Source organism: Hemiscyllium ocellatum, chromosome 25 (genome assembly GCF_020745735.1).
Source record: "Hemiscyllium ocellatum isolate sHemOce1 chromosome 25, sHemOce1.pat.X.cur, whole genome shotgun sequence".
Lineage (NCBI taxonomy): Eukaryota > Metazoa > Chordata > Chondrichthyes > Orectolobiformes > Hemiscylliidae > Hemiscyllium > Hemiscyllium ocellatum.
Genome location: NC_083425.1, coordinates 49,174,643 through 49,200,678, shown reverse-complemented (window position 1 = coordinate 49,200,678; position 26,036 = coordinate 49,174,643). Strand labels below are relative to the sequence as shown.

General features: G+C 40.3%; 1 protein-coding gene across 1 annotated transcript in view; it reads left to right on the top strand.

The window, feature by feature from the left end:
• The window catches only part of dhrs7cb (dehydrogenase/reductase (SDR family) member 7Cb), a 32,368-nt gene extending 6,825 nt beyond the window's left edge, over nt 1–25,543 (top strand). The window contains exons 2-7 of the mRNA XM_060844613.1: nt 648–811; nt 13,185–13,297; nt 14,703–14,913; nt 18,706–18,798; nt 20,255–20,410; nt 22,340–25,543. Coding sequence (XP_060700596.1) covers nt 658–811; nt 13,185–13,297; nt 14,703–14,913; nt 18,706–18,798; nt 20,255–20,410; nt 22,340–22,551 — 939 coding nt within the window. The 5' untranslated portion in view covers nt 648–657 and the 3' untranslated portion in view covers nt 22,552–25,543. The remainder of the gene's footprint in view (nt 1–647; nt 812–13,184; nt 13,298–14,702; nt 14,914–18,705; nt 18,799–20,254; nt 20,411–22,339) is intronic.
• The last annotated feature ends 493 nt before the right edge of the window (nt 25,544–26,036 follow it).

Here is a 26,036-nt window from a genome sequence, read left to right as displayed (position 1 = left end):
ATCTCCCTTTCGTATAACTGACAAAACTTGTGGTTGCTCAGTTCTTTTCTTAGTTCAGTAGCAAGTTTCTGATTTTTGCTATATAAGTGCAATATGGCTGAAGACCCATACCCAAACTGAGTATGAACACAACTCGAGGTGCTTCTTAACAAAGTTTATTGAGATAGAGTCCTGATTTATAATCATTTTTTTTCTGCTATATGTCCTTTTCTTGAAACAAGGCCACTCTGGATGTCTTTTGTGCTTTTTGTGTTTACATGAGTGAAGTGTGGCATGAAGTGATAGTCTTATGAGTTGGGTCATTCTGTTGTTTAATTATGAAACCATAAAGTCACCTTTTAAGGATCAATATGTTGTTCAATCTTCCCTCAGATTTCAGGCTGTTATCGCTAGGTATTAGTCTTACAGCTCTGTTTGAGGGAGGTGGCTATGTGAAAATTGGTTGTGTTTCTGACTAGAAATGGGCAATAAAGGCTCCTTTGCCAACAGTTCCTGCATCCCATGAAGAAAAACATATCATAATTCATTGTAGTTTCGATTATTTTAATAATACAATGCTTTCATAGTTTTGATGACTGTGTTTATATCATACTGACTCTTGTTTTTTGTATTAATTATGATTTTTCTTCTGGCTCTAATTTCTATAGTAGCAGAGAGATGGGTGCTCTGGCTTTATTGATTCTCCCATTATTGGTGGCTGGGATTGCAGGCATTGCTTACGTTTACAAACGAATAATGCAACTGATGTCCAAATCAGCTGTGCGGAACAAAGTGATTGTGATAACTGATGCTATTTCAGGACTTGGGAAAGGTGAGCAATCAATTGTTCTTTGTTTCTTCTGTGAACAGAATGTGCTTTTAGTTTAGCTGTTTTATTCTAAGTCTACCACATATAATAACTTGCAGTGGTAAAGCAGCTTTAGTACAATGAAATATTCCCATACATGCTTCACAAATGTAACACAGACAAAACATTTGACATTCAGCCACATGAGGCAACATCAGGACAAGTATCTTACAGCTTGGTTAAAGAGCCATTCCTGAAGAAGGGCTTATGCCCGAAACATCGATTCTCCTGCTCCTCGGATGCTGCCTGGCCTGCTGTGCTTTTCCAGCACCACACTTTTCAACTCTGGTCTCCAGCATCTGCAGTCCTCACTTTCTCCTAACTTGGTTAAAGAGACTGGTTTCAGGATTGGTCTTGGGTAAGCAGAGAGAGGTGGCCAGATTGAAGAGTATAAAGCTTCAGGGAGGGAATGCCTAGACAACTGAAGGCATGGCTGCCAAAGATGGAGCTATTAAAGTCAGGGCAATTCAGGACAAGTGCAAGGATCTTTTAAGTTGTATGGCTGGAGAAGATTAAAAAAACTAGGGAGGATTGAAGTCAAGGATGGATTGGTTAATTATACTAACACAACCTTAGGCTTTTTCATCCGCATATTCTCTTCAGTGTATCTTGCTTGTACACTTTGTGTTCCAGTTGTCTTGAAAATGCTGAGCTTTTCCAGTATGTCCTGGTAACTCACTCAAGTAATCACTCCTGCTTTTGTAACGTTAAGCAGTGAATGTTAACTGGCATCATGATGGATAGTGGCACAGTTAAGTCCAATGTTGTCCCCATCCAAGATCCATACAAGTAATCTTTCTAGCAGAGGGAGTCTTGTGGCACAATGGTAGTATCAACCTAACATATTGAGATATGTCAATAATTTGACCAACCTCCAAATCGAATATCAACTTGTAAATTATTCTGTTAGGGATAGGACAGATGATAAGTGTGGGAGAATCTCACTCCCACTCGTGGAAGGAAGGAGCAACAGTCAGTGAGCTGGACAGGGTGTGGCCACAAAGCCCTATCTTGGCGTTGTGACATTATTGCTACCATCATGTTGGCACTAGTGGCCATCTTTATTTGGCAGCAGACACTCCATTCTTAAAGAGTGGAATAGCAGCACCATTTTCAAATCTAAAGAGAAAGTTCTGAATAATCTAAATTTCTTTCCTCTTTTGATATTGATTGAATGGTAAATATCAGCCAGAACACCATGGATAGTCCCCCAGCTCCTCAGTGAAGTAATGTAATCATTAGAGAGTCAACAAGGTCATGGTTTTAAATATCTCACCCAAAATGACAACTCTCTTCTAGTAATGTGCTCCAATTATAATCTTGATTTGCATATTCAAGAGTGGGATTTGAACCTATAACCTTCTGAATTAGGGATACCCACTGAGCCACAGGTAACATTTGCTAAAACTGACCTCTTCTCCTTTAGGAAAATGAAATAGTCTGTACCATATTGAGTACCTCCCAATGATCGTCTGTCATTTTACTTTTTTTTGCCATTCACAGAGTACAGTCTCCAACTTGTTGCAAATATTTCTTGTTTCCCGCTTTCAAACACTACATTGAGCTCAACTATACTATGGTTGCTATTAGATAAATATTAATGCTTTTTAGATTGTTGATTAAACCTGGCTCATTGCTGATGATTAAATCTAACATGGCATTGCCCACTGTTAGTTTAAGGACATATTGTTGCTAGAAACTGATTTTGACATGCTCAAGAAATCTACACTTGTCTGACATGTTAGTTTATGTCTTAATTCATATTAATGTAAAAAAAATCCCACTTAAGCCACTTGGTCTTTTACTACATGCTTGTCTAATCTCTACATTGATGCTAACTGCCACTTGGCAGCAGCTACTTGAGTTTCTAGGCACAACTCCTTAATTTCTCTTACTTTCTAATTCTACCATAATATCTCCATTATCTGTTTACTACTTCTACCCTTTTATTATTGAAGTGATTTCAACCTTAAACAATTAACACCTCCTCCCTTTACTGTTTTCCTGCTTTGTCCTATAGACATTGTAAGCTGGTATGCATAGTTCACAGATCATAAACAGAGTAGGCCATTCAGCCCATAGAGTCTGCTCTGTCATTCAATGAGATCATGGCTGATCTGATAAGCCTCAACTCCACTTTCCTGCATTTTCCCCATAACCCTTGACTCCCTTACTGATTAAAAATCTGTGATCTTAGCCTCAAATATTTTTAATGGTCTAACTTCAACAAACCTTTGTAGTAAAGAATTTCATGAATATACCATTTGAGAAAAGAAACTCCTCCTCACTGCTGTTTTGGGTGATCCCTTATTGTGAGATTATGCCCTCTTAGTTCTACACTCTCCCATAACAGGAAACAACCTCTCTATATCTACCCTGTTAAGTCCTCTAAGAGATTTGTGTGTTTCAATAAGGTCACCTCTCATTGTTTTAAACTCTGATGAGTATAGACTCCTTAAAACATATCTCCAAACCGGGGATCAATCTAGTGAACCTTCACTGAATTTCAGTGTGCCTTTCCTTAGATATGAGGACCACAACATTCATAGCATTCTAGGTGTGATCTGACCAGTATAAGACTAAGTATTGTGGATGTTCCAATCCTACTTGGGTCCCTCCCCAAAACTGTTTCTCCAGTATGTCGATGACATCATCGGTGGCGTAGACTGTGTAGCCTCTGTGTCCCTCATTAGCACTACCATGTCACACCTTCCAAATTGATTTATACCTGCAATTCATTCAATTTGTTTCTTTTCCCTAAGATGATTTGGCAATTCTCTGGTGGTGGAATCTGAGGAAAAATACATAAAAGGTGAAAATGTTCACATTATAACATCTCCTTCACTTGCAGGAACACAGTACTTATCAAACCTTAAGAGAAAAGTATTTTGTCCAAAACAATTTACCTTTCAGATTGTTATGTCTCTATGGCTTCAGCTCCTTGTAATTTTCTCTAGAACCTGTGCACATTATCTGGGCAGCCAGTTCTGCACAAGATTGAAGCAGGGCTATTAAGCTGTCTACCTCTTTGGATAGTATAAAAGAGCCGAGGGCAGTATGTGATATTAAGAATGGATTAACTGATCAATAGATCATTTGCTGTTCTTTGGGACCTTGGGTGCTGTGTGTGCCTGTAAATAAGTAATGACTATAGAGCAACAAAACCTGTTGAATCTTACTTCCAATGAAGTTAATAATGTTAAAACAGTGGTCTTCAAACTTCTTAAGCATAAGATCACTTTTTGAACTTAAATGCAATCCAGAAGCCTGATAAAAAATATATAATAAACAGTTAATTTTAGTACTTTATAAATCTAAAATCATGTATATATAATTATTCATTTTGTCCTCTACTCAACAAGTCTCAGTGTGATACAGGTAACTGTACATTATCTGCTAGTGCTTTGAAGTCTTGGTTACAGTTTGAGATTACTAGTCATAAACAGTCCCATCAAATTGGCTGAGGTGGGTATAATACTTGGACTTGATTATCTTCATTTGAGAAACACCATCTCACAGAAGTATTGTATTGGATGGTGATGTATTACACCTTCAGTGATGACTAGTCTTGATAATAATTATACACACAATCATTAAGTATATACTTCTGGAAATACCTTGTGAGTATATTGACGATACTGCCATGGTCTCATTTGGCTGAATTGTGCTGCATTGGCTCCATTTGTCATGCTATAGTAATGATATGGGGAGTTCACAACTAATCAAACATCATGTAATGCTGAGATTTCAATCTCCTGATGCATCTTTTAAACTGTTTTGCTTTCATGCCAACTATGCAAATCATCATTTTCCTAGCATTACCTCATTTAATTAGCTTTCTACCTAATCAGTAATAGCATTTAACAAGAATCACTCCCAAATTCGTTCTATAACCTTAGAAAGGTTAATGAACATAGGCTTCTCTGAAGATATTTCACTTACTTGTGCATGAGCAGTCTTATTGTGGAAGAACAGCTGGGACATTTCAGGACAAAGAGTGTTTGTGACAGAATTTTGATTAACAGAATTTTGATTTGACACTATGAGAATGTCCATTGACATCACTGTCTCAGTCAAGGACTTGGATATGGGATACAATTTGTAGCTGAACAGAGGGATCTACAGTCAAACAGTGGAATTTTTTCCCCTAAACTCAGTCGGACGATTCCTTTAATTTGAGCTGGGGATAAATGTGTGACTACATACAACCAACTTCCAATTGGCATTGACTAACTGAACATCACAAAACACAATTTTGGGAATTAAAATTTCACATATGGATGTCAAAACAATTAAATTTGCTTTTATATAGGGAGAAAAATCTAATAAGTACTGTTAGAATGTGTGAACCTCCCCATTAGATTTATCTTTCTGTATTTGGTCCACATAATGCTCAAAGGCCAAGCAGTAAAGTTTGATGAAACTAGAGTTGGAATGGCTTCAATGCTAGTGGTCTCAGCAGACTCACTGATTTCCCAAATCTCCAGTTTTGCTTTGCCAGTCACATGTGACTTGGGTTCAGAGGGGAAACAATCAAACTGTTGAATATGACCACAATAAAATGTTCTGTACTTCCGCCATGTAGAAGGATGGTAATGATTGTAGACATGATTTTGGAGATGCCGGTGTTGGACTGGGGTGTACAGAGTTAAAAATCACACAACACCAGGTTATAGTCCAACAGGTTTAATTGGAAGCACACTAGCTTTCGGAGCGACGCTCCTTCATCAGGTGATAGTGGAGGGCTCGATCATAACACAGAATTTATAGCAAAAATTTGCAGTGTGATGTAACTGAAGTTATACATTGAAAAATTGATTGTCTGTTAAGCCTTTCATCTGTTAGAATACAGTGATAGTTTCACTTCTTTCATGTGTAAATCACAAAACCTTTTTTTTAAGTTGCATTCTCGGGTTAGCTGTTAACAATGGTGATAGCTAGACAATATGTTGAAGGTGTTAGCCCCCTGTGTTCTCTGTCTATGCCATAATGTTTAGATTGATTCTAATCTAAAAAGTGAGATAACAGAGTTTTACATAAATTCATGCAGTTTTTGAGCTCAGAGTTCTACATGAATGCATGCAGTTTTTGAGCAAAGTACAAATTCATCCCACAAAATATATGTGTGCATGGGGGTTTTTGTCTGTGTGTGTGTGTGTCTGTCTGGGGTATTAAACCTGTTGGACTATAACCTGGTGTTGTGTGATTTTTAACTTTGTATACCCCAGTCCAATACCGGCATCTCCAAATCATGACTACTATCGACACCACTAACCGCCGGCTTAAAGTGGAGAGGTCCACACCCCCCACCAACCCAACCTCCACTCCCGGCACCTTCCCCTGCAACCGCAGGAAATGTAAAACTTGCGCCCACACCTCCTCCCTCACTTCCCTCCAAGGCCCTAAGGGATCCTTCCATATCCGCCACAAGTTTACCTGTACCTCTACACACATCATCTATTGCATCCGCTGCACCCGATGTGGCCTCCTCTATATTGGGGAGACGGGCCGCTTACTTGTGGAACGCTTCAGAGAACACCTCAGGGATGCCCAGACCAACCAACCCAATCACCCCGTGGCTCAACACTTTAACTCTCCCTCCCACTCCACCGAGGACATGCAGGTCCTTGGACTCCTCCATCACCAGAACATAACAACACGACGGTTGGAGGAAGAATGCCTCATCTTCCGCCTGGGAACCCTCCAACCACAAGGGATGAACTCAGATTTCTCCAGTTTCCTCATTTCCCCTCCCCCCACCTTGTCTCAGTCGGTTCCCTCAACTCAGCACCGCCCTCCTAACCTGCAATCTTCTTCCTGACCTCTCCGGCCCCACTCCACTCCGGCCTATCACCCTCACCTAGACCTCCTTCCACCTATCACATCTCCATCGCCCCTCCCCCAAGTCCCTCCTCCCTACCTTTTATCTTAGCCTGCCTGCCAACCTCTCCTCATTCCTGATGAAAGGCTTATGCCCGAAACGTTGAATTTCCTATTCCTTGGATGCTGCCTAACCTGCTGTGCTTTAACCAGCAACACATTTTCAACCAGGATCTCCAAGAAGATCACACATATCGACACAGACATCAAGTTTCTACAGGAATGCAGGCAAGCAGGAAAGATCCCGAAAGGATTATGGATCACGAACCCACTTAGGTCGACCTGCAACACAGACTACGCAGAAAGACTTTGCCACCGCACCTCTCGTAAACTCCTCAGTCATCTCATGCACCAAATCTACAGCAGGCGCCACAACCTTGAAATACAGATGGAGTCCACACTCACAGCCTGCACACAGGATACATCAGTACAATTATGTGACATTGCCAAACAGACAAGGCGACAAAACTACACCACGTACATGCACGCCAAGAACAAAAAACTGGAGAAGCTTGGCATTCTCACCAGTAATAGCAAAGCCTGCCCTGGAACCACAGTAGACAACATTATCACTGCGGGGAAGTCTATTGTCAACTTATCGAACCACATCCTTCAACCGGAAGAGATTGAAAACTTGACTAGGGGTATCAATTTCTGTTCCACCACCAAAATGGACCCGTTGGTTCTGGCAGCAGACACAGAGGAGTTCATCAGACGAATGAGACTCCGGGAATTATTTCAAGGTGCCGGCAATGATCCCACTGAGCCCACTGATGAACTTGAACAGTCATCACAGCGATCTGTAGAGGAGCGACCAAAGAAGGTGTCAACATGGACCCCACCGAAGGGCCACTGCCCTGGGCTTGACATGTATGCTCAAACTGTCAGGAAATATGTAAATGTCAGATTCATCAGCTGTACCCACAAGGTAGTGCAAAACATCACCCGTTCACAACGCAACGCCATCCAGGCTCTCAAAACCAATCACAACATTGTCATCAAACCAGCAGCTAAAGGAGGAAGCCATTGTCATTCAGAATAGAACAGATTACTGCAAGGAAATGTACCGACAATTGAACAACCAGGAACACTACAGGCAACTACCAGCTGATCCGACCAAAGAATACACCCAAGAATTAAACACACTGATCCGAACTTTGGATCCAGTCCTTCAGAGTTCCCTACGCGCCCTCATCCCATGTACTTCTCGTGTAGGTAACTTCTACTGCCTTCCAAAGGTACACAAAGCCAACACACCGGGACGTCCCATCATGTCGGGCAATGGGACCCTATGTGAGAATCTCTCTGGCTATGTGAAAGGCATCTTGAAACCTATTGTACAGGGGATCTCCAGCTTCTGTCGCAACACTACGGATTTCTTACAGAAACTCAGTACCCATGGACCAGTCGAACCGGGAACATTCCTTGTCACAATGGACGTTTCTGCACTCTACACCAGCATCCCCCACAATGATGGCATCGCAGCAACAGCCTCAGTACTCAACACCAACAACTGCCAGTCTCCAAACATCATCCTACAACTCATCCGCTTTATCCTCGATCACAACGTCTTCACCTTTGACAACCAGTTCTTCATCCAGATACACGGAACAGCCATGGGGACCAAATTTGCACCCCAATATGCCAACTTTTTTGTGCACAGGTTCGAACAAGACTTCTTCTCTATGCAGGATCTCCAACCAACACTATACACCAGGTACATTGACGACATTTTCTTCCTCTGGACCCATGGCGAGGAGTCACTGATAAAACTACACAGTGACATCAACAAGTTTCATCCCACCATCAAACCCACCATGACTACCCTCGACTGTCTGTCTCATTCTTGGACACATGCGTCTCCATCAAGGATGGACACCTCAGCACCACACTCTACCTCAAACCCACAGACAACCTCACAATGCTACACTTCTCCAACTTCCACCCAAAACATATTAAAACAACCATTCCCTATGGACAAGCCCTACGCATACACCGGATCTGCTCAGGATGAGGAGGAACGTGACGGACACCTGGAAGTATTCAAGGATGCCCTCACAAGAACGGGGTACGATGCTCAACTCATCGACCGCCAGTTCCGATGTGCCACAGCAAGGAACCGTAATGACCTCCTCAGGAGACAGACATGTGCTGCAACTGACAGGGTACCCTTTGTCTTTAAGTACTTCCCAGGAGCTGAAAAATTACACCATGTTCTTCGTGACCTGCAACACATTATCAATGAGGATGAGCACCTCATCAAGACCCTCCCCACACCTCCACTACTTGCCTTTAAACAACCGCCAAACCTCAAACAGATCACTGTTCATATCAAACTGCCCGGCTCTCAGGACAACTCCATACAACCCTGTCACGGTGGACGCTGCAAGACGTGTCACATTGTTGTCTATCTTATACGTTGCAGGCAAGGATGCCTGGAGGCATGGTACATTGGGGAAACCGAGCAAAGACTACAACAACGGATGAATGGGCACTGCACAACAATCAACAGACAGGAGGGTTCCCTCCCAGTTGGGGAACACTTCAGTGGTCCAGGACATTCAGCCTCAGACCTTCGGGTGACCATCCTCCAAGGTGGACTTCGGGACAGGCAGCAGAGAAAAGTGGTCGAGCAGAGGCTGATAGCTAAGTTCAGTACCCATAGGGCCTCAACCGGGACCTTGGGTTCATGTCACATTACAGGTGACCACCATTGCACTATACACACACACACAGATATTCCTATACACACACACACTCTCACATACACACGGACACAGGCACACACAGACACCCACACACACCCTTACAGACACACACACTCATACATGCACCACCTCTCAGACTTAAGACGCTCTGCACTCACTATACACACAAACACACACACTTTCTCACAGTCACAACCCCCACCCCAGACACCCCCCCCGCCACACACACACACACACACACACACACACACACACACACACACAAAGACCTACATGCACACATACATTTTGTGGGGTGAATTTGTACTTGCAGAGTTACATTGTACTTTGCTCAAAAACTGCATGAATTTAAGTAAAACTCTATTATCTCACTTTTTGGATTAGAATCAATCTAAACATCACGGCATAGACAGAGAACACAGGGGGCTAACACCTTCAACATATTGTCTAGCTATCACCTTTGTTAACAGCTAATCCGAGAATGCAACTTTTAAAAAAAAGGTTTTGTGATTTACACATGAAAGAAGTGAAACTATCACTGTATTCTAACAGATGAAAGGCCTAACAGACAATCAATTTTTAAATGTATAATTTCAATTACATCACACTGTAATTTTTTGCTATAAATTCTGTGTTACAATCGAGCCCTCCACTATCACTGATGAAGGAGCGTCACTCTGAAAGCTAGTGTTGTGAAACCTGTTGGACTTTAACCTGCTGTTGTGTGATTTTTAACAATGATTGTAGAAGTATGCATTTTTAACTTGATTGAAGCTTGTTATCCTATTAGAGATGCTGCAGGATTCCTAGCTCTTGTTTAATCGAGTTTAGTTTCAGATCAGTGATAACATCCAGAATCATGAGGTAATGAGGAAATCAGGAATGTTAATGCTTCTGAAGGATTGAGAGAGATAATTAGATTCTGTTTTGTTGGAGATGGCCAATGCCCGACATTTGTGTGATACGAATGTTACTTGACACTTATCAGTCAAGTTATATCCAGAGTTAAAAATCACAACACCAGGTTATAGTCCAACAGGTTTAATTAGAAGCACTAGCTTTCGGAGCGCTGCTCCTTCATCAGGTGGTTGTGGAGGACACAATTGTGTCCACCACAACCACCTGATGAAGGAGCAGCGCTCTGAAAGCTAGTGCTTCCAATTAAACCTGTTGGACTATAACCTGGTGTTGTGTGATTTTTAACGTAGTGAACATCCTACTTCTGAACACTAGTGAAGCAGCTGAAGATGGCTGGGTCTAGGACACAACCCTGAGGAACTCCTGAAACAAAGTCCCGGGATGATTGACCTACTGCCACAGCAATCTTTCTTTATGTTAGCTGACTGTAAGCAGTGGAGAGTTTTCCATCTAATTCCTACTGGCTCCAGTTTGATTCAGTGTCTTGATGCCACATTTAATCAAACGTGCTGCAATGTCAACAGCAGTAACTTTCACCTTAGCTGCTGAGTTCAGTTCTCCTTTACATGCTTGGACCAAGGATGTAATGAGGTCAGAAGCTGCATGACCATGGAGGAATCTTAACTGAATGTAAGTGGGCAGGTTATTGTTATGTGACTGTCACTTTATTGTAGTATCAACTTATCAAAACATGACAAAACTTTGTTAGGTTGGATTTGGTAGACATGACATACCTGGACAATTTCCCATGGTGCAGGGTAGGTACCAATGTTGTAGCTTTGCTGGAACAGCTTGGCTTCGTTGCATATCTAGTTCTGGAGCTCAAGTCTTCAGTACTATTGATGCAATTTTGTCAGGATTCATAGCCTTTACAGTGTCTTCAGCAATTGATTTATATTTTTGTGTGTGAAATGAATAGTTAGTTCAAATTTTAATTAATTCAATCTAAGCAAGATTCAAACGCAAGTCTAGAAATAAAAGAGCAGTATGTAGAACACTGGGCTATCTTATCCTCTAGCGACTTTTGCAAATAAACAGAGCAGCTTCTTTTTAAATGTCACACTTTAAAGACTTACATTAAATGAACAGTGTCAACATTAGAAAGATTATTACAGCAGTTGACTAGCTTTAATTCTGGAACTGGGGTCAGTTAGATGATTGGAGCGAAATGCAGAATAAAGCTGACAAAATAGGGTTCGATTCCTGGATCCCCACTGTGGTAGTTCATGGAGGCCCTGCCTCCTCACCTTACCCCATGCTTGTGGAGTGGTTATACTTAAGCTATACATAATTGATAGTCTCTCGTGGCTGGAAATGCCTTTGTTGACAATAGATCCTTACATTCCGGCAATGGGTTGACTCAAAAAAAAGAATTGCTTCAGTCCCATATATAGAGACATCAGTATCTATTTGGTGAAAATCCGATTTCATATCTGCACAATTTTCAAAAGAATGGGAAAATGCCCTTGGAAATGAATCACCAAAGCCACTGACAGTTGATATCAGAGTCTGCTACATGGCCTTTCATCAGCATAAATGGTTTAAAACTATATATAGAGGTGATCAAATGCCTTCATGGTAGTCATAACACCTATATTTAGGCAAGAAGTTCTCTCTTCCTGTTCTTGGCAGTCAATCTATGACATGCTGTGAATGAAGGATACTGAAGTCCCATTTAAACAGCAAAGTAAATTTTACTGCAAGCTTTGTTGTTTAAATGCACCTTTCTTCATTGTCAAGTGGAGGTGATTTTAGGAGATTAAAACAAAGGGTAATAATATCTAAATGATTTATTGCAGTGTTGTAGGTGGTTGTGAGGTTGTAGTGTACACCACTAGGGATAATGGTTGAAACAGAGACTGTGCCAGTATTTCAGAATGGATTAGACAAGTGAGGAAAGGGGAATAAGGATTATGGTACACCCCTGCCCTTCCTCAAAAAGTGCTGGGACAGCACGGTGGCTCAGTGGTTAGCACTGCTGCCTCACAGCACCAGGGACCCGGGTTCAATTCCTGCCTCGGGCAACTGTCTGTGTGGAGTTTGCACATTCTCCCCATGTCTGCGTGGGTTTCCTCCGGGTGCTCCAGTTTCCTACCGCAGGGCCGGTGAATTGGCCATGCTAAATTGCCCATAGTACTAGGAGCGTTAGTCAGAAGGAAATGGGTCTGGGTGGGTTACTCTTCAGAGGGTCAGTGTGGACTTGTTGGGCTGAAGGGCCTGTTTCCACACTGTAGGGAATCAAATCATCATCTTTTATGCCTTTTTTGTGTTTTGTATGGAGGATGCATCTTTCACAATGCAGTTCTCCCTCTGTATTGTATTGAAGCATCTTTACACAATATCCTCCCCACAATGCAGCCACAAGGTCCCACTCTCTCCTGCATGAGGTTAAGCCTAATTTTCAGTCCCTGCAGCAAGACTACAATGCTTTTTGAAAAAAACTAATCACCAGTTTCTACTGATCATGTAGACGGGAAACAACAACAAGCAAATATTAGCCAATTTCCATGTCTCAATTTGGATATGATTCAGAGATTCAGTGGTCACCATGTTAGCATTTTTCATTAGACTGATTTTCATCTGTTACTGATCTATTCCATCATACAGGGGCCAACGTATGTCCCTAAAAGAATATAAACCAGTATCATGACCAAAGCCCTAACTCAGTGCAACAAAGCCTGAAGTCACATGACACCAGGGTAGAGTCCAACAGGTTTATTTGAAATCACAAGGGTGGCCCCTTTGTCATGGATGCATTAATTGGACTAAACATAAATATAAAAGTGTACTTGAAATAAACACAAATTCATGTTTAATTTATTGTTTAACAGAATGTTCCAGGGTATTTCACAATGGAGGAGGTCGAGTAGTCTTATGTGGTAATGACTTGGAAAAGTTAGAAGCCCTGCATCAGGCTCTAATTGATGTTGCAGACCCCAGTTGTGTGAGTACTGTTTTTAAGAAGTATATTTCTTTCTGATAGATTTTTTATGGAGATGGGAATGAAAGTAATACAACTTGCTCCTGACCCTTTTGATTTACATCATCAAGACTTTTAAATGTGGTGAACCTATACATCAATATTGTGATTACGTGACGAGGTCTAGATAAACAGGAGTGGTAGCATTAAAGTCAAAACTGTACAAGACTGAAAGAAAATATGATTTAATTTACCTCATTATGCAGGGCAGTGAAATATACTTCTCAGTCATTTTCAAATGCCAGGTTCTTCTGATTTGGACTATTCCTTTAAAGGCATGAATTTTGTTAGCTTTGGTTCGAATATAGAGTCACTGAGTTGTACAGCATGGAAACAGATCCTTTGGTCCAACTCATCCATGCCGACCAGATATCTTAAATTAATCTAATCCCATTTGCCAACACTTGGCCCATATCCCTCTAAACCCTTCCTGTTCATATCTCCATCCAGATGTCTTTTAAATGCTGTAATTCTCCTAGCCTCCACCATTTCCCCTGGCAGCTCATTCCATACATGCACCACTCTCTGCATGAAAATGTTGCCACTTTTAAATCTTGCCCCTCTCATCCTAAACCTTTGCCCTCTGGTTCTGGACTCCCCCACCCCAGGGAAAAGACCTTGTCTATTTATCATATCCATGCCCCTCATGATTTTATAATGCAAAGAAAACACAACAAACAAACAAAAGAATATAATTTGCGCAGCAGGAGGTGAGACCTATGAATTGAAAAGTCTTACCCTCCCTGACTTTAAATTAATTACTGTATTTCTGTACCTTTGAATGAGGTTGCTAAATCTACATGTGTGTTAGTATTCTAAAAGACAAAGAAAATTCTCAGGCTATTGGTGTCTTGAGCATCACTCATCCCTTCAGCCCTCTGAGAATGTGGAGGACAGCATTCCCTTAGTGCTGTTGGGAATCCATGGTGAATGAGTGCTGTTGAGTAAGGAGATCTCGGATTATGACTCTGTGACTAAGTAGGAATGGTGATTGATAACCAGGTCAGAAGTGGCTCCTATACACCAGCTGTCCTTGTCCTTTAGGTGGTGGATTTGTGAGGTTTTCAGACTGTATTATATGGGAATAAGACCTGTCGTTATATGATTAAAGGAGAATAAACAAAAAAAAAATTTAAAAAGGGAATAAAATATAAATTTAATATTTATAAATCAGACATAAATAGATTTACCAGACAGTACTGGCTGTTGTAGTTCATCCATTCTGGAAAGCTCTAATATGGAATACTGATCTTCTCATATGTTTTGTACTTTATGACATTTTTACATTGAATTCCTTTTGATTGAAGAAATTATCTTTAAAATGCCAGTTTTTTGGATCCATATTTATGAAGACTTGTTTTTTGTATAGACATTCAGTCCAAAGCTTGTGCTTCTGGACCTCAGTGAAACAGGGAACGTTCCTGAGGTAGCAAAGGAAATTCTGGAATCCTATGGTTGTGTGGATGTGCTGATTAACAACAGCAGTCTGAAAGTTAAAGGAGGTGCTCTCAATGTCACTTTAGAAATGGACAAGAAAATAATGGATGCAAACTACTTTGGACCAGTTGCTCTGACTAAAGGTAAGAAATAGTCTAACATTTAACTGTCAGTGGGAGAAGCAAGATCTTGAAGACATAACAAAATAATTGATTACAAGTTGTGGATTTGATACCACAATTTGTTAAGAAACTGCCACTATTTTCAGGACAAAAAAAGAAATATATTTGAAATGCATTTCAGTAAATAAAGGACAGCTGCTATGAGAAATGAATGGAATGTTGAAATGACTGAGAATTCATAGGGCTAAAGGGATCAAAGGGTATGAGGAGAAAATGAGAACAAGATACAGAGTTGGATGATCAATCACAGTTTTATTGAGTAGCAGAGCATGTTTGAAGGGCAGAATGGCCTACTTCTGCTTCTATTTTCTATGGTACATAGTGTGGAAACAGGCCCTTCGACCCAACAAGTCCACACCAACCCCCCCAAACAGTTAGGACACATGGGATCGGTTAATGTATTAGCAGACATTGAGGCTTGATTAACAGACTAATCTACAACTATTCCCAGAGAATGGGAATAAATAGACTACTTTCAGGTTAGCTGCATGCAACCAGCGGGGTATCCGAAGTTCAGTATCTGGGTCTCAGTTATTTACAGTCTAATCAAATGGCTAAGTGAGGAGTTTGTTTTTTGATCATTTAAAGCAAGGTCAGAAAGCAAGCTATGAAGATAATGCAAAAAGGCTGTGAAAAAGTTTAATGATTGACAAGTTTGTGGCAGATGGAATATAATGTGAGGAAATGTGATATTATCCACTTTGGTACTAGTATGAAGAGAACTTTCTTCACCCAGAGAGTAGTGTGGAATTCTTTTCCATTGAAACTGATTGAAGTCACAGAATCAAGTGTTTTCAAGAAGGAGTTAGATCTTGCTCATAGGGCTAAAGGGATCAAAGGGTATGAGGAGAAAATGAGAACAAGACACAGGGTTGGATGATCAGTCACAGTTTTATTGAGTAGCAGAGCATGTTTGAAGGGCAGAATGGCCTACTTCTGCTTCTATTTTCCATGGTACAAATAAAATAATGTAGAATATTTTAAAATAGTACAACGCTGTAAAATGTTGATATTAAGAGGGATGGGGGTGTCTTTGTCCAGCAGGCAATGGAGTATTGTTACTGGGCTAGTAAACTAGCTACCCAGATTCTTAGGTTCAAATCCCACCAGAGTATAAGGTAGAACTTATTTCAGTAAATAAATCTAGATTTAAAAGATTAATAATGACCAATAAAACATTGTGGGCTGGCACGGTGGCTCCAGTGGTGAGCACTGCTGCCTCACAGTGTCAGGGATATGCGTCCAATTCCAGCCTCGGGTGACTGTCTATGTGGAATTTGTACATTCTCCCTGTATCTGTGTGGGTTTCTTCTCACAGTCCAGAGATGCACAGATTTAGTGGATTAGCCATGGGAAATAGACTGATACAGGGATAGGACAGAAGTTGGGTTTAGGTGGGATGTTCTTTGGAGGTTTGTTGTGGACTCGATGGGTATAATGGCGTGCTTCCACACTCTCAGGATTCTAAATTACAAACAATTACATGTAGGTACAGCAAATATTCAGGAAGACACATAATATATTAACATTTCTTTACAAAGCAGTTGGAAATGAGAAGAAATAGTTCTTATAAGGATGTTTCCAGGTTTGGAGGATTTGAGCTATGGGGAGAGGCTGAATAGACTGGGGCTGTTTTCCCTGGAGTGTCAGAGGCTGAGAGGTGACCTTAGAGGTTTATAAAATCAGGAGGGGTATGGATAGGGTAAATAGACAAGGCCTTTTCTCCAGTGTAGGGAAATCCAGAACTAGAGGGCATAGGTTTAGGCTGAAAGGGGAAAGATTTAAAATGGACCTAAGGGGCAGCTTTTTCATGCAGAGGGTCATGCATGTATGAATGAGCTGCCAGAAGAAGTGGTGGAGGCTAGTACAATTACAACATTTAAAAGAAATCTGGATTGGTATATGAATAGGAAAGATTTAGAGGACTATGGACCAAATGCTGGCAAATGGGACTAGATTAGTTTAGAATATCTGGTCGGCATGGACAAGTTGGACCAAAGGGTCTGTTTCTGTACATCTCAGTGACTCTATAATTCTAGTTGATATTTAAGGGTGAAAATGGCAGAATTAGCAATGGGATAATTGAACTCCTGGGTTAGAGTAATGTGGTAGTTTGCTCCATGAGAAGATAAATAGTGATTAAATATCCTGCAATCCTCAAGAGAAGCTCTGTCTTCAGGAAATCAATTCAAAGTTAAATAATTCAACCTTTTAAAATTTTAAGTGTTCAATATAAGATTGAGTTTGTAATAGGTTCAGTACAGATTTTTAAACACTGCTAAAAAGAAACATGAAGTCAAAGCTTTTCATCTTGCAGTCAGACAGGTACAGCTTTTTTAACAACATGAGTGTGCTGATTGGTTGGTCTCTGACTCGCACAGAGGTGTCTGGTTTGAATTTCATCAGTTAACTAAGATTGGTCATTAACAGTTCCTGTTGCATCTCCAGGCAAACCATTGTCCAGCCAATCAGCATCCTCTCCAAATGTTGTCAAGATTTTTCTTTATTTTTACTCATTCACAGGATGAGGGCATCACTGGCTCGGCCGCATTTATTGCCCATCCCTAATTGCCCAGAGGACAGTTAAGAGTCAACCATATTGCTGTGGGTCTGGAGTCACATGTAGACCAGACCAGGTCAGGATGGCAGTTTTCTTCCCTAAAGGACATCAGTGAACCAGATGAGTTTTTCCAACAATCAACATTGGATTCATAGCCATCATTAGTGTGAAATGGTTCATTTTGGAATGTCAAATTTGAATGCAGATTACAGGGTTGAAGGCAGGATTCTTGGCAGTGTGGAGAAACAGAGGGATCTTGGGGTCAATGTCCATAGATCCCCCAAGTTTATAGGGTTGTTAAGAAGGCATATAGTATGTTGGCTTTCATTAGTGGGGGATTGAGTTTAAGAGCCGCAAGTTTATGCTGCAGCTCTATAAAACCCTGGTAGACCGCACTTGGAATACTGGGTTCAGTTCTGGTCACCTCACTATAGGAAGGCTGTGGAAGCTTTAGTGAGGGTGCAGAGGAGATTTACCAGGATGCTGCCTGGACTGGAGGGCATGTCTTATGAAGAAAGATTGAGGGAACTAGGGCTTTTCTCACTGGAGTGAAGAAGAATGAAAGGTGACTTGATACAGATGTTCAAGATGATGAGAGGCATAGATAGAGTGGATAGACAGTGACTTTTTCCCAGAGCAGAAATCACTATCACGAGGTAGCATAATTTTGAGGTGATTGGAAGAAGGTTTAAGGGATATTTTAGAGGTTGGTTCTTTACACAGAGAGTGGCGGGTGCATGGAATGCACTGAGAGCAGTGAGATTAGAGTCAGATATATTAGGGATATTTAAGCGACTCGAGGATAGGCACATGGATGATAGTAAAATGAAGGGTATGTAGGTCAGTTTGGTCTTAGAGTAGGATAAAAAGTCGACACAACATTGAAGGCCGAAGGACCTGTACTGTTCTAAGTTAGACTCTTAATTCCAGATTTTTATTGAATTCAAATTCCACCATCTGCCGTGGTGGGATTCAAACCCAGGTCTTCAGAATATTATCTGGATCCCTGGATTAATAGTCCAGTGACAATACCATTAGGCCATTGCCTCCCTTTCTGAATTTGGTCATCTTGCATTTCAATCCTGATGTGTGCAAGAAAAAATCTTCATGTCTCTTTTTAGCAGTGTTTAAGTTCTGTACCAAAAATAAATAGATTTTTAGTTATGTAAACAAAATTTTCTTTACCTTCATAGAGCTTCTTCCCTCGATGATCTCCAGACATAGTGGCCAGATTGTGTTAGTCAACAGCATCCAGGGAAAATTAGGACTTCCATTTCGTGCAGCCTGTAAGTTTTACACAAGTTGTAACTGACATGACTATAAATATATTAAAGAGGGTATGTCAGTGCGTGTAGATGCCACACTTAGAACATGGCATTTCATTACATGTGTGAAACAGTAACCAAATGTGGGTCCTTCTGGCTTTCTTCTAATATCGAACTTGCAAAGTTGCTGATTAAATAAAATTTTTTATAACTTGTGTTTATTTCACAAAAAATATAATTAATATTCTTAAACAATAGTATCTTAATGATATCACATTTGTATATAGCAGAGTTTTATCCAATCTACTGTGACAATCATCATGAATATATAATGTTAATTTTCTATGGAATTGGTTCTATAATCATAGTTCAGAAATTTGGAATTCATGGTTTACAAGTCTCCGATTCCATCAGTTCAACAAACGCTGTAAACCTCTAATTTTGTTTCCGGCCATTGAAATTCCATCACAACTTCCCATTCTAAAATATTTGGCATAACTCTAATGTTAATTTTTAATGCTCATATCAATAAAGGATAGTGTTCCTACTATTCCCTAACCGATAACCCCATGTATGACATTTTAATCAACTTTTAAATATTGTCATATACATTCAATAAATAACTGTGAGGCCTATCAAAAGCAGGGATGATTCCATTAACTTAATTTCAAAGATATGAACTCTATATTTTCTTCACTAATTGCATATAATGGGTTATTAAGATTGAATATACCATGTGCAATATTTGTATAATCTTACCATAGCATGGAGTCAAAAAGCCAAGGTTGTGGGGCAGTCACTGAGGAAAGTGACAAGAATAGAATGGTGTAAAGAATGGTGAGGAAGTATTATGGAAAATCAAGCTGTCCAGTCTAGAGGAAAAGTTAAAGGAGTTGCACAGGTTTTGGTAATCTAAATCCAAATCCTAGTACACATTAACTCATTACTTTAGGTGAAAGTAGCATATGCTGTTTAGAAATTGGGGTTAACTTTCATAGTTGAGGCAGGACAGTGGGAACTTTATTTTAATTGTTCAAAGTATAAGGAAACTAATACTTCCAAATAAACCTGTTGGATTATAAGCTGGTGTTGTGTGATTTTTAACTTTGTTCAAAGTATAGATAGGGTATGCGTGATAGGGTTGTGTTTCACTCCAAATAAGGTGATGTTCATTTCCAATTGTGATATGACAGAGAATAAGGATCTTCAACCTGTGGTGGCATAGAAAAAACAATTATTAGTCACACTTCTTTCCATCTTTCCAAGTAAATTTTCCTTTTCAAGTATGTACCAAATCCCAATGCTTTTTCAGCCAGTGCATTCCAGATCATATTAATTTCCTGGGGGAAATAAACACTTGGTAAGATTAAAGAAATTCACTGGAAAACATAGTCCCTATTCATGGCAGGACAGTTTGCTTACAAATATCCTCTTAGAATATACAATAAACTTCAAATCCATATTCTTCACTGTGTAGATGCAGCATCTAAACATGCAATGCAAGCCTTTTTCGATTGCCTGAGGGCTGAAGTTGCAGAATTCGGGATCACCGTGAGCACTGTGAGCCCAACATTCATTCGCTCCTATCACCAAATGCCAGAGGTTGGGAATTGGGAGGCATCCATTTGGAAATGTAAGTTTCAGTGTCTTCCTTCAACAGACCCTCAAGCTTCTGAAAAAGAGTTTAAAAATCTGTCTGTTGAGCATTTCTTTAGTATGTATCTTGCAATTCTAGGTGTGTACAAGTCATTTGGTGGTTGAAACCAGTTGATATTTGGTAGGATCTGTTGCTTTTGTGAATGATTGAGATAAGCTCAGTTTAAAATGTGTTCCTGGAATTTCACTGAAGTGAGGTCATTTCCTTGTGCTTATTTAATGCAGTCTGATGTTTGGGAGAAAAATCTGAAAGCACTTCTGAAATGTGACAACTTATGTACAAAAATACAACAGAACTAACAGTTAATGACCTAGAGAAAAATTGGCCAGGACATTGAATTGAATCATGCCACATGACTTTAAATCTGAACTGGGCCATCTCTGGCACCTCCCTCCCCTTCCTGGACCTCTCCATCTCCATTGACTTGACACTGACATTTTTTACAAACCCACTGACTCCCACAGCTACCTGGATTACACCTCTTCCCACCCCACCTCCTACAAAAATGCCATCCCGTATTCCCAATTCCTTCGTCTCCGCCATATCTGTTCCCAGAAGGACCAGTTCCATCACAGAACACACCAGATGGCCTCCTTCTTTAAAGACCGCAATTTCCCTTTCCATGTGGTTGAAGATGCCCTCCAATACATCTTATCCACATCCCGCACCTCCACCCTCAAGCCCCAACCCTGCAACCACAGCAAGGACAGAACCCCTCTGGTCTTCACCTTCCACCCACCAACCTTCGCATAAACCGCATCATCCACCGATATTTCTGCCACTCCAACGGACTCCACCAACAGATATAAATCTCCCTTCCCACCCCTTTCTCCTTTCCGCAAAGACCGTTCCCTCTGTGACTACCTGGTCAAGTCCACGCCCTCCAACAACTCACCCTCCCCTCCTGGCACCTTCCCCTGCCACCGCAGGAATTGCAAAACCTGCGCCCACGCCTCCTCCCTCACCTCCATCTCAGGCCCCAAAAGAGCCTTCCACATCCATCAAAGTTCTACCTGCACATCCACCAATATCATTTATTATATCCATTGCTCCCGATGCGGTCTCCTCTACATTGGGGAGACTGGACTCCTCCTAGCAGAGTGCTTTAGGGAACATCTCCGGAACACCCGCACCAATCAACCCCACCGCCCCGTAGCCCAACATTTCAACTCCCCTTCCCACTTTGCGAGCCCATGCAGGTCCTGGGCCTCCTCCACCGCCACTCCCTCACCACCCGAGGCCTGGAGGAAGAATGCCTCATCTTCCACCTTGGAACACTTCAACCCCATGGCATCAGTGTGGACTTCACAAGTTTTCTCATTTCCCCTCCCCCCCTCACCTTACCCCAGCTCCAACCTTCCAGCTCAGCACTGTCCCCATGACCTGTCCTACCCGCCTATCTTCCTTTCCAACTATCCACTCCACCCTCCTCTCTCACCTATCACTTTCATCTCCACCTCCATCCACCCATTGTACTCTTTACTAACTTCCCCCACCCTCCTCTCTGACCTATCACCTCCATCCCTGCCCCCATTCACCTATTATACTCTATGTTACATTCTCCCCAGCCCCACCCCCCTCTCATTTATCTCTCCGTCCTGGAGGGTCCCTGCCTCCATTCCTGATGAAGGGCTTTTGCCTGAAACATCTACTTTCCTGCTCCTCGGATGCTGTCTGATCTGCTGTGCTTCTCCAGCACCACTCTAATCTAGACTCTGGTTTCAAGGATCTGCAGTACTCACTTTTGCCTCTTTAAATCTGAACTGACAGCTCAGATAAGTGAAATCTTGATTGAAAAATAATCATTCTAGAATTATTAGGAAAGAGACAACGGGCAAATCTTGGGAAATAAGCTAGGGAGAAATGTCAATTATGTTCCGCCTTTAATTGTTTTATTCTGTTTAGTTTTTTTCAGGAAATGGGCATATGGTGTGCATCCAGTTGAAGTAGCAGAAGAAGTGTTGTACACAGTGAACAGAGGCAGCAAGGAGGTGATGATTGGAAATCCAGTGCCCAAGGCATTTGTTTATTTAAGAACATTATGCCCAGAGATCTTTTTTGCAATTGTTGGTGCTGGAATCTCAAGCCAACCCATAGCAGCAGAAGAAGAACAATAAGTTATTTGCTTTCACTTTACTGTTTCTGTATGTTTACTGCTCCATCCGTCTCTCCCAAATCTGATGCTTAATGTTTCTTTCTGATCCACACATCTCTTTCAATTTGCCTGCTCTTAGAATAGCTTCTTACATAAGCATCACTCAACTTTCTTATTTTCTGTTTTGTCTCTCTATTCTGATGAGTGATATTGTACGTTTCACTTTTAAAGACTTAGATGTTCTAAATTAAGAGAACAGGTTGCATAAACTTGGTTTACTTTCTCTTGATTATAGGAGGCAGAGCTGTTTAAAATGTGAAAGGAATTTGACGGTGCTAATACATATAAACTACTTCCTCAGGTGAGGGAATCAAGAGCAAGGGAACAATCTTAAAAATAGAACTTGGCCATTCATGAGAGCAATCAGGATAAACTGGAACTCTTTCCCCCTGAAAATTCTATGGATGCCAAAAAATTTGGTGCTTATTTGGAAATATTTGACAGGCTCGGCTTGTTTTCACTGGAGTTTAGAAGAGTGAGGGATGATTTGATTGAAGTTTCATCGTTTGAAGACCTTGAATGGTCTTGACAAGGTGGAATGGAAAGGATAGTTCCTCTTATGGGTCGAGTCCAGGACAAGGAGATAATATTTTAAAATTAGGGATTGCTGTTTTAGGACAGAGACGACAGGAATTGTTTTCTCTTTCAGTGTGACTTCCAACAATCACAGAATTATTATGGTGTGAAAGGCCCAGAGGTAGATGGGAATATTGATTTGCTACACCAACAGATCAGGCATGATGTTAGCGAATGATGGGCTGAAAGGTCTAATTCTAATTTGTATGCTCATATGAGACAGATTGAGATAGATTTATGTTAGGTAAGAATATCAGGGTATATGGTGAAAAGTCAGGTAACTGGAGTTGAGATGTATATTAGCAGGGTAGGCTCAAGGATCTGACTAATCTAAACCTGCTTTTCAGTTGATTTTATCTCATTTTGCTCTTTAATATCAATTAGAGACAAACTACATCCGATCAGTTCTATTGGATAGGACCCTTATTGTGTAAAGGTAGTTTACTTGAAAGGCACAGGTTTTCAGTCCTACCTACTGCAGTCCTATCATAACACATCTGAACAGGTTGTTTAAAAGTATCTGTACACAAAAAACAATAAGTCAGCTTTGTACTCCAGCACCTCAAATCATTTGAGAAAGCAGTGCTAATGTTGTTCCTTATAAATAGGCCATTCAATTTGCCCTCCAGATCAGAAAAGGACATCAGAATTACTAGGGGAAAAAAAGTCAGCTGAGAAAAGTAACACATTTAATGGGACAAAAATATTGAGGCTAAATTTATTTTGTTCAGTTTTCTTATAGATGTGTTGCTTATGAACTCTAGGAGTTTTGTAAACTTTCTCACTTTCTCATATTTCCTTTGGGGGAGGCTGGAACAGAGAGCATGATGTTTAAATGAGAACTGTGGTATTTAATGGTAATGTTAAGAATGACTTCTTTACACAAAGGGTAGTGGAAATTCGATCACTGTGAGCAACTGGATAGTTTCTGAGCCTAGGAAAATGTTTCAAAACTGAGATTAATGATTTTTTTTATCAGGCAAGGGTATTAAGGAATGTGGAATCAAGATGGGTAAGTGGAGTTGAGATACAGATCAACTATAACCTAATCAAATGCATTTTAATGATCTCCTTCTGTTCCCAGGTTCTTTCAAATTACAGTTGAAATTAGAACATAGAACATAAAACATTACAGCGCAGTACAGGCCCTTTGGTCTCGATGTTGCGCCAACCTGTGAAACCAATCTGAAGCCCATCTAACCCATAATATTCCATTATCATCCATATGTTTATCCAATTACCACTTAAATGACCTTAAAGTTGCCCTTAAATTATTTGTTCATGATGACAACTTTAGTTTATTAATCTTGTTTTTGATTGTTTTCAGCAACAAAAGTAATGCAACTTTAAGAAGATTAAATTTTCACAAGAGATATACTGCTCTGGCCACATAAAATATGTGCCCTAACTGTGTGAATAATTGTGCTATTTCAATTCATTTTTATAAGTAATGTTAACTTTGAATGAAAGACAGGAGAGTGGAATTGGAGTATAACTAAACACATTTTCTATCTGATACTTGTTTGAGATCTCTGGAGGCATAAGGATCACCAATGGCAATAATACTTCACTCATTGAGAAGAAAATTAATCAATGTTGCTCATGAGTTTAGATATCCAGAGCATCCTTATTCTGTTTTAAGAGGTATCTGTTCACATTGTTTATACTCAACATTTTAATTATTTATCTTCACATTCATAAAACATGAAACAATCATTGCTGTTGCATCAGACCCAAATCGCAGTTTAGTATGTACACAAGTATAAATAATAGTTTTTTTTAATATTCTCCATATTTTCTCTCATTTTCTCTTTACTAATTATGGCTCCACATGGTTACATCAGACATAAAGTGATAGCGTTATACATCATGGAAACAGACCCGTCAGTCTAACTCATCTGCACTGACCAGATAACCTCAAGTGATCTAGATGAAAGGACTGATTTGGAGATGCTGATGTTGGATTGGGGTGTGCAAAGTTAAAAATCACACAACACCAGGTTATAGTCCAACAGGTTTAATTGGAAGCACTAGCTTTCGGAGCACTTCTCCTTCATCACAACCACCTGATGAAGGCGCAGCGCTCTGAAAGCTAGTGTTTTCAATTAAACCTGTTGGACTATAACGTGGTGTTGTGTGATTTTTAACTCAATGAAAGGAGTGCCGATTGGTTGGCAGATCAACTCTGATTGATGCAAGCATTGCCATGTAGAATCCACTCATTAATGCTGATTGACATTTAACTCTCCGGGCTTTTTTTCGAACAATATTCAACTTTCATCAGTTAGTTCTGCCAAATATGATTTCAAGTCCACAATAATGACTAAACACATAATCAATATTAATTATGTAAGAAAACAATGTAATTTGATTGAAAATTCTTCAATGTTACAGCTTTAATTTTCAACCTATTGCTCTGTGTAGGTTATCACTAATAAAGCAATATATTTAATTTTCTCTGTCTTTCCTTCTCCATAACTTTCTCTATCAATTATGTTGCAAAGAACACATTATTAGCTCTTATATTGGATACAATTCTCGAATTTCTTACATTGCAAACACTGGCTTGATACTAAAACTGGAATATGAAACCAGTCTCAGTAATGGTGACCACAGAATTATTGTTGATTTTTATAAAGACCCATCTTGTTCACTAATGTCCTTCAGTGAAGGAAAGACTGCTATCCTTATTTGCATTGCCCATAATGTCATCCAGATACAAGACAATGTGATGGACTCTTAACTGCCCTTGGAAATAAATGACCCTTGTAAGGCACTCAGTTCAAATACAATTAGAGATGGGGAACAAATACTGGCCTTGTCCAAACTGCCCACATGCCATTAAAAGTAAATTAAAAAGAAATCTGCCTT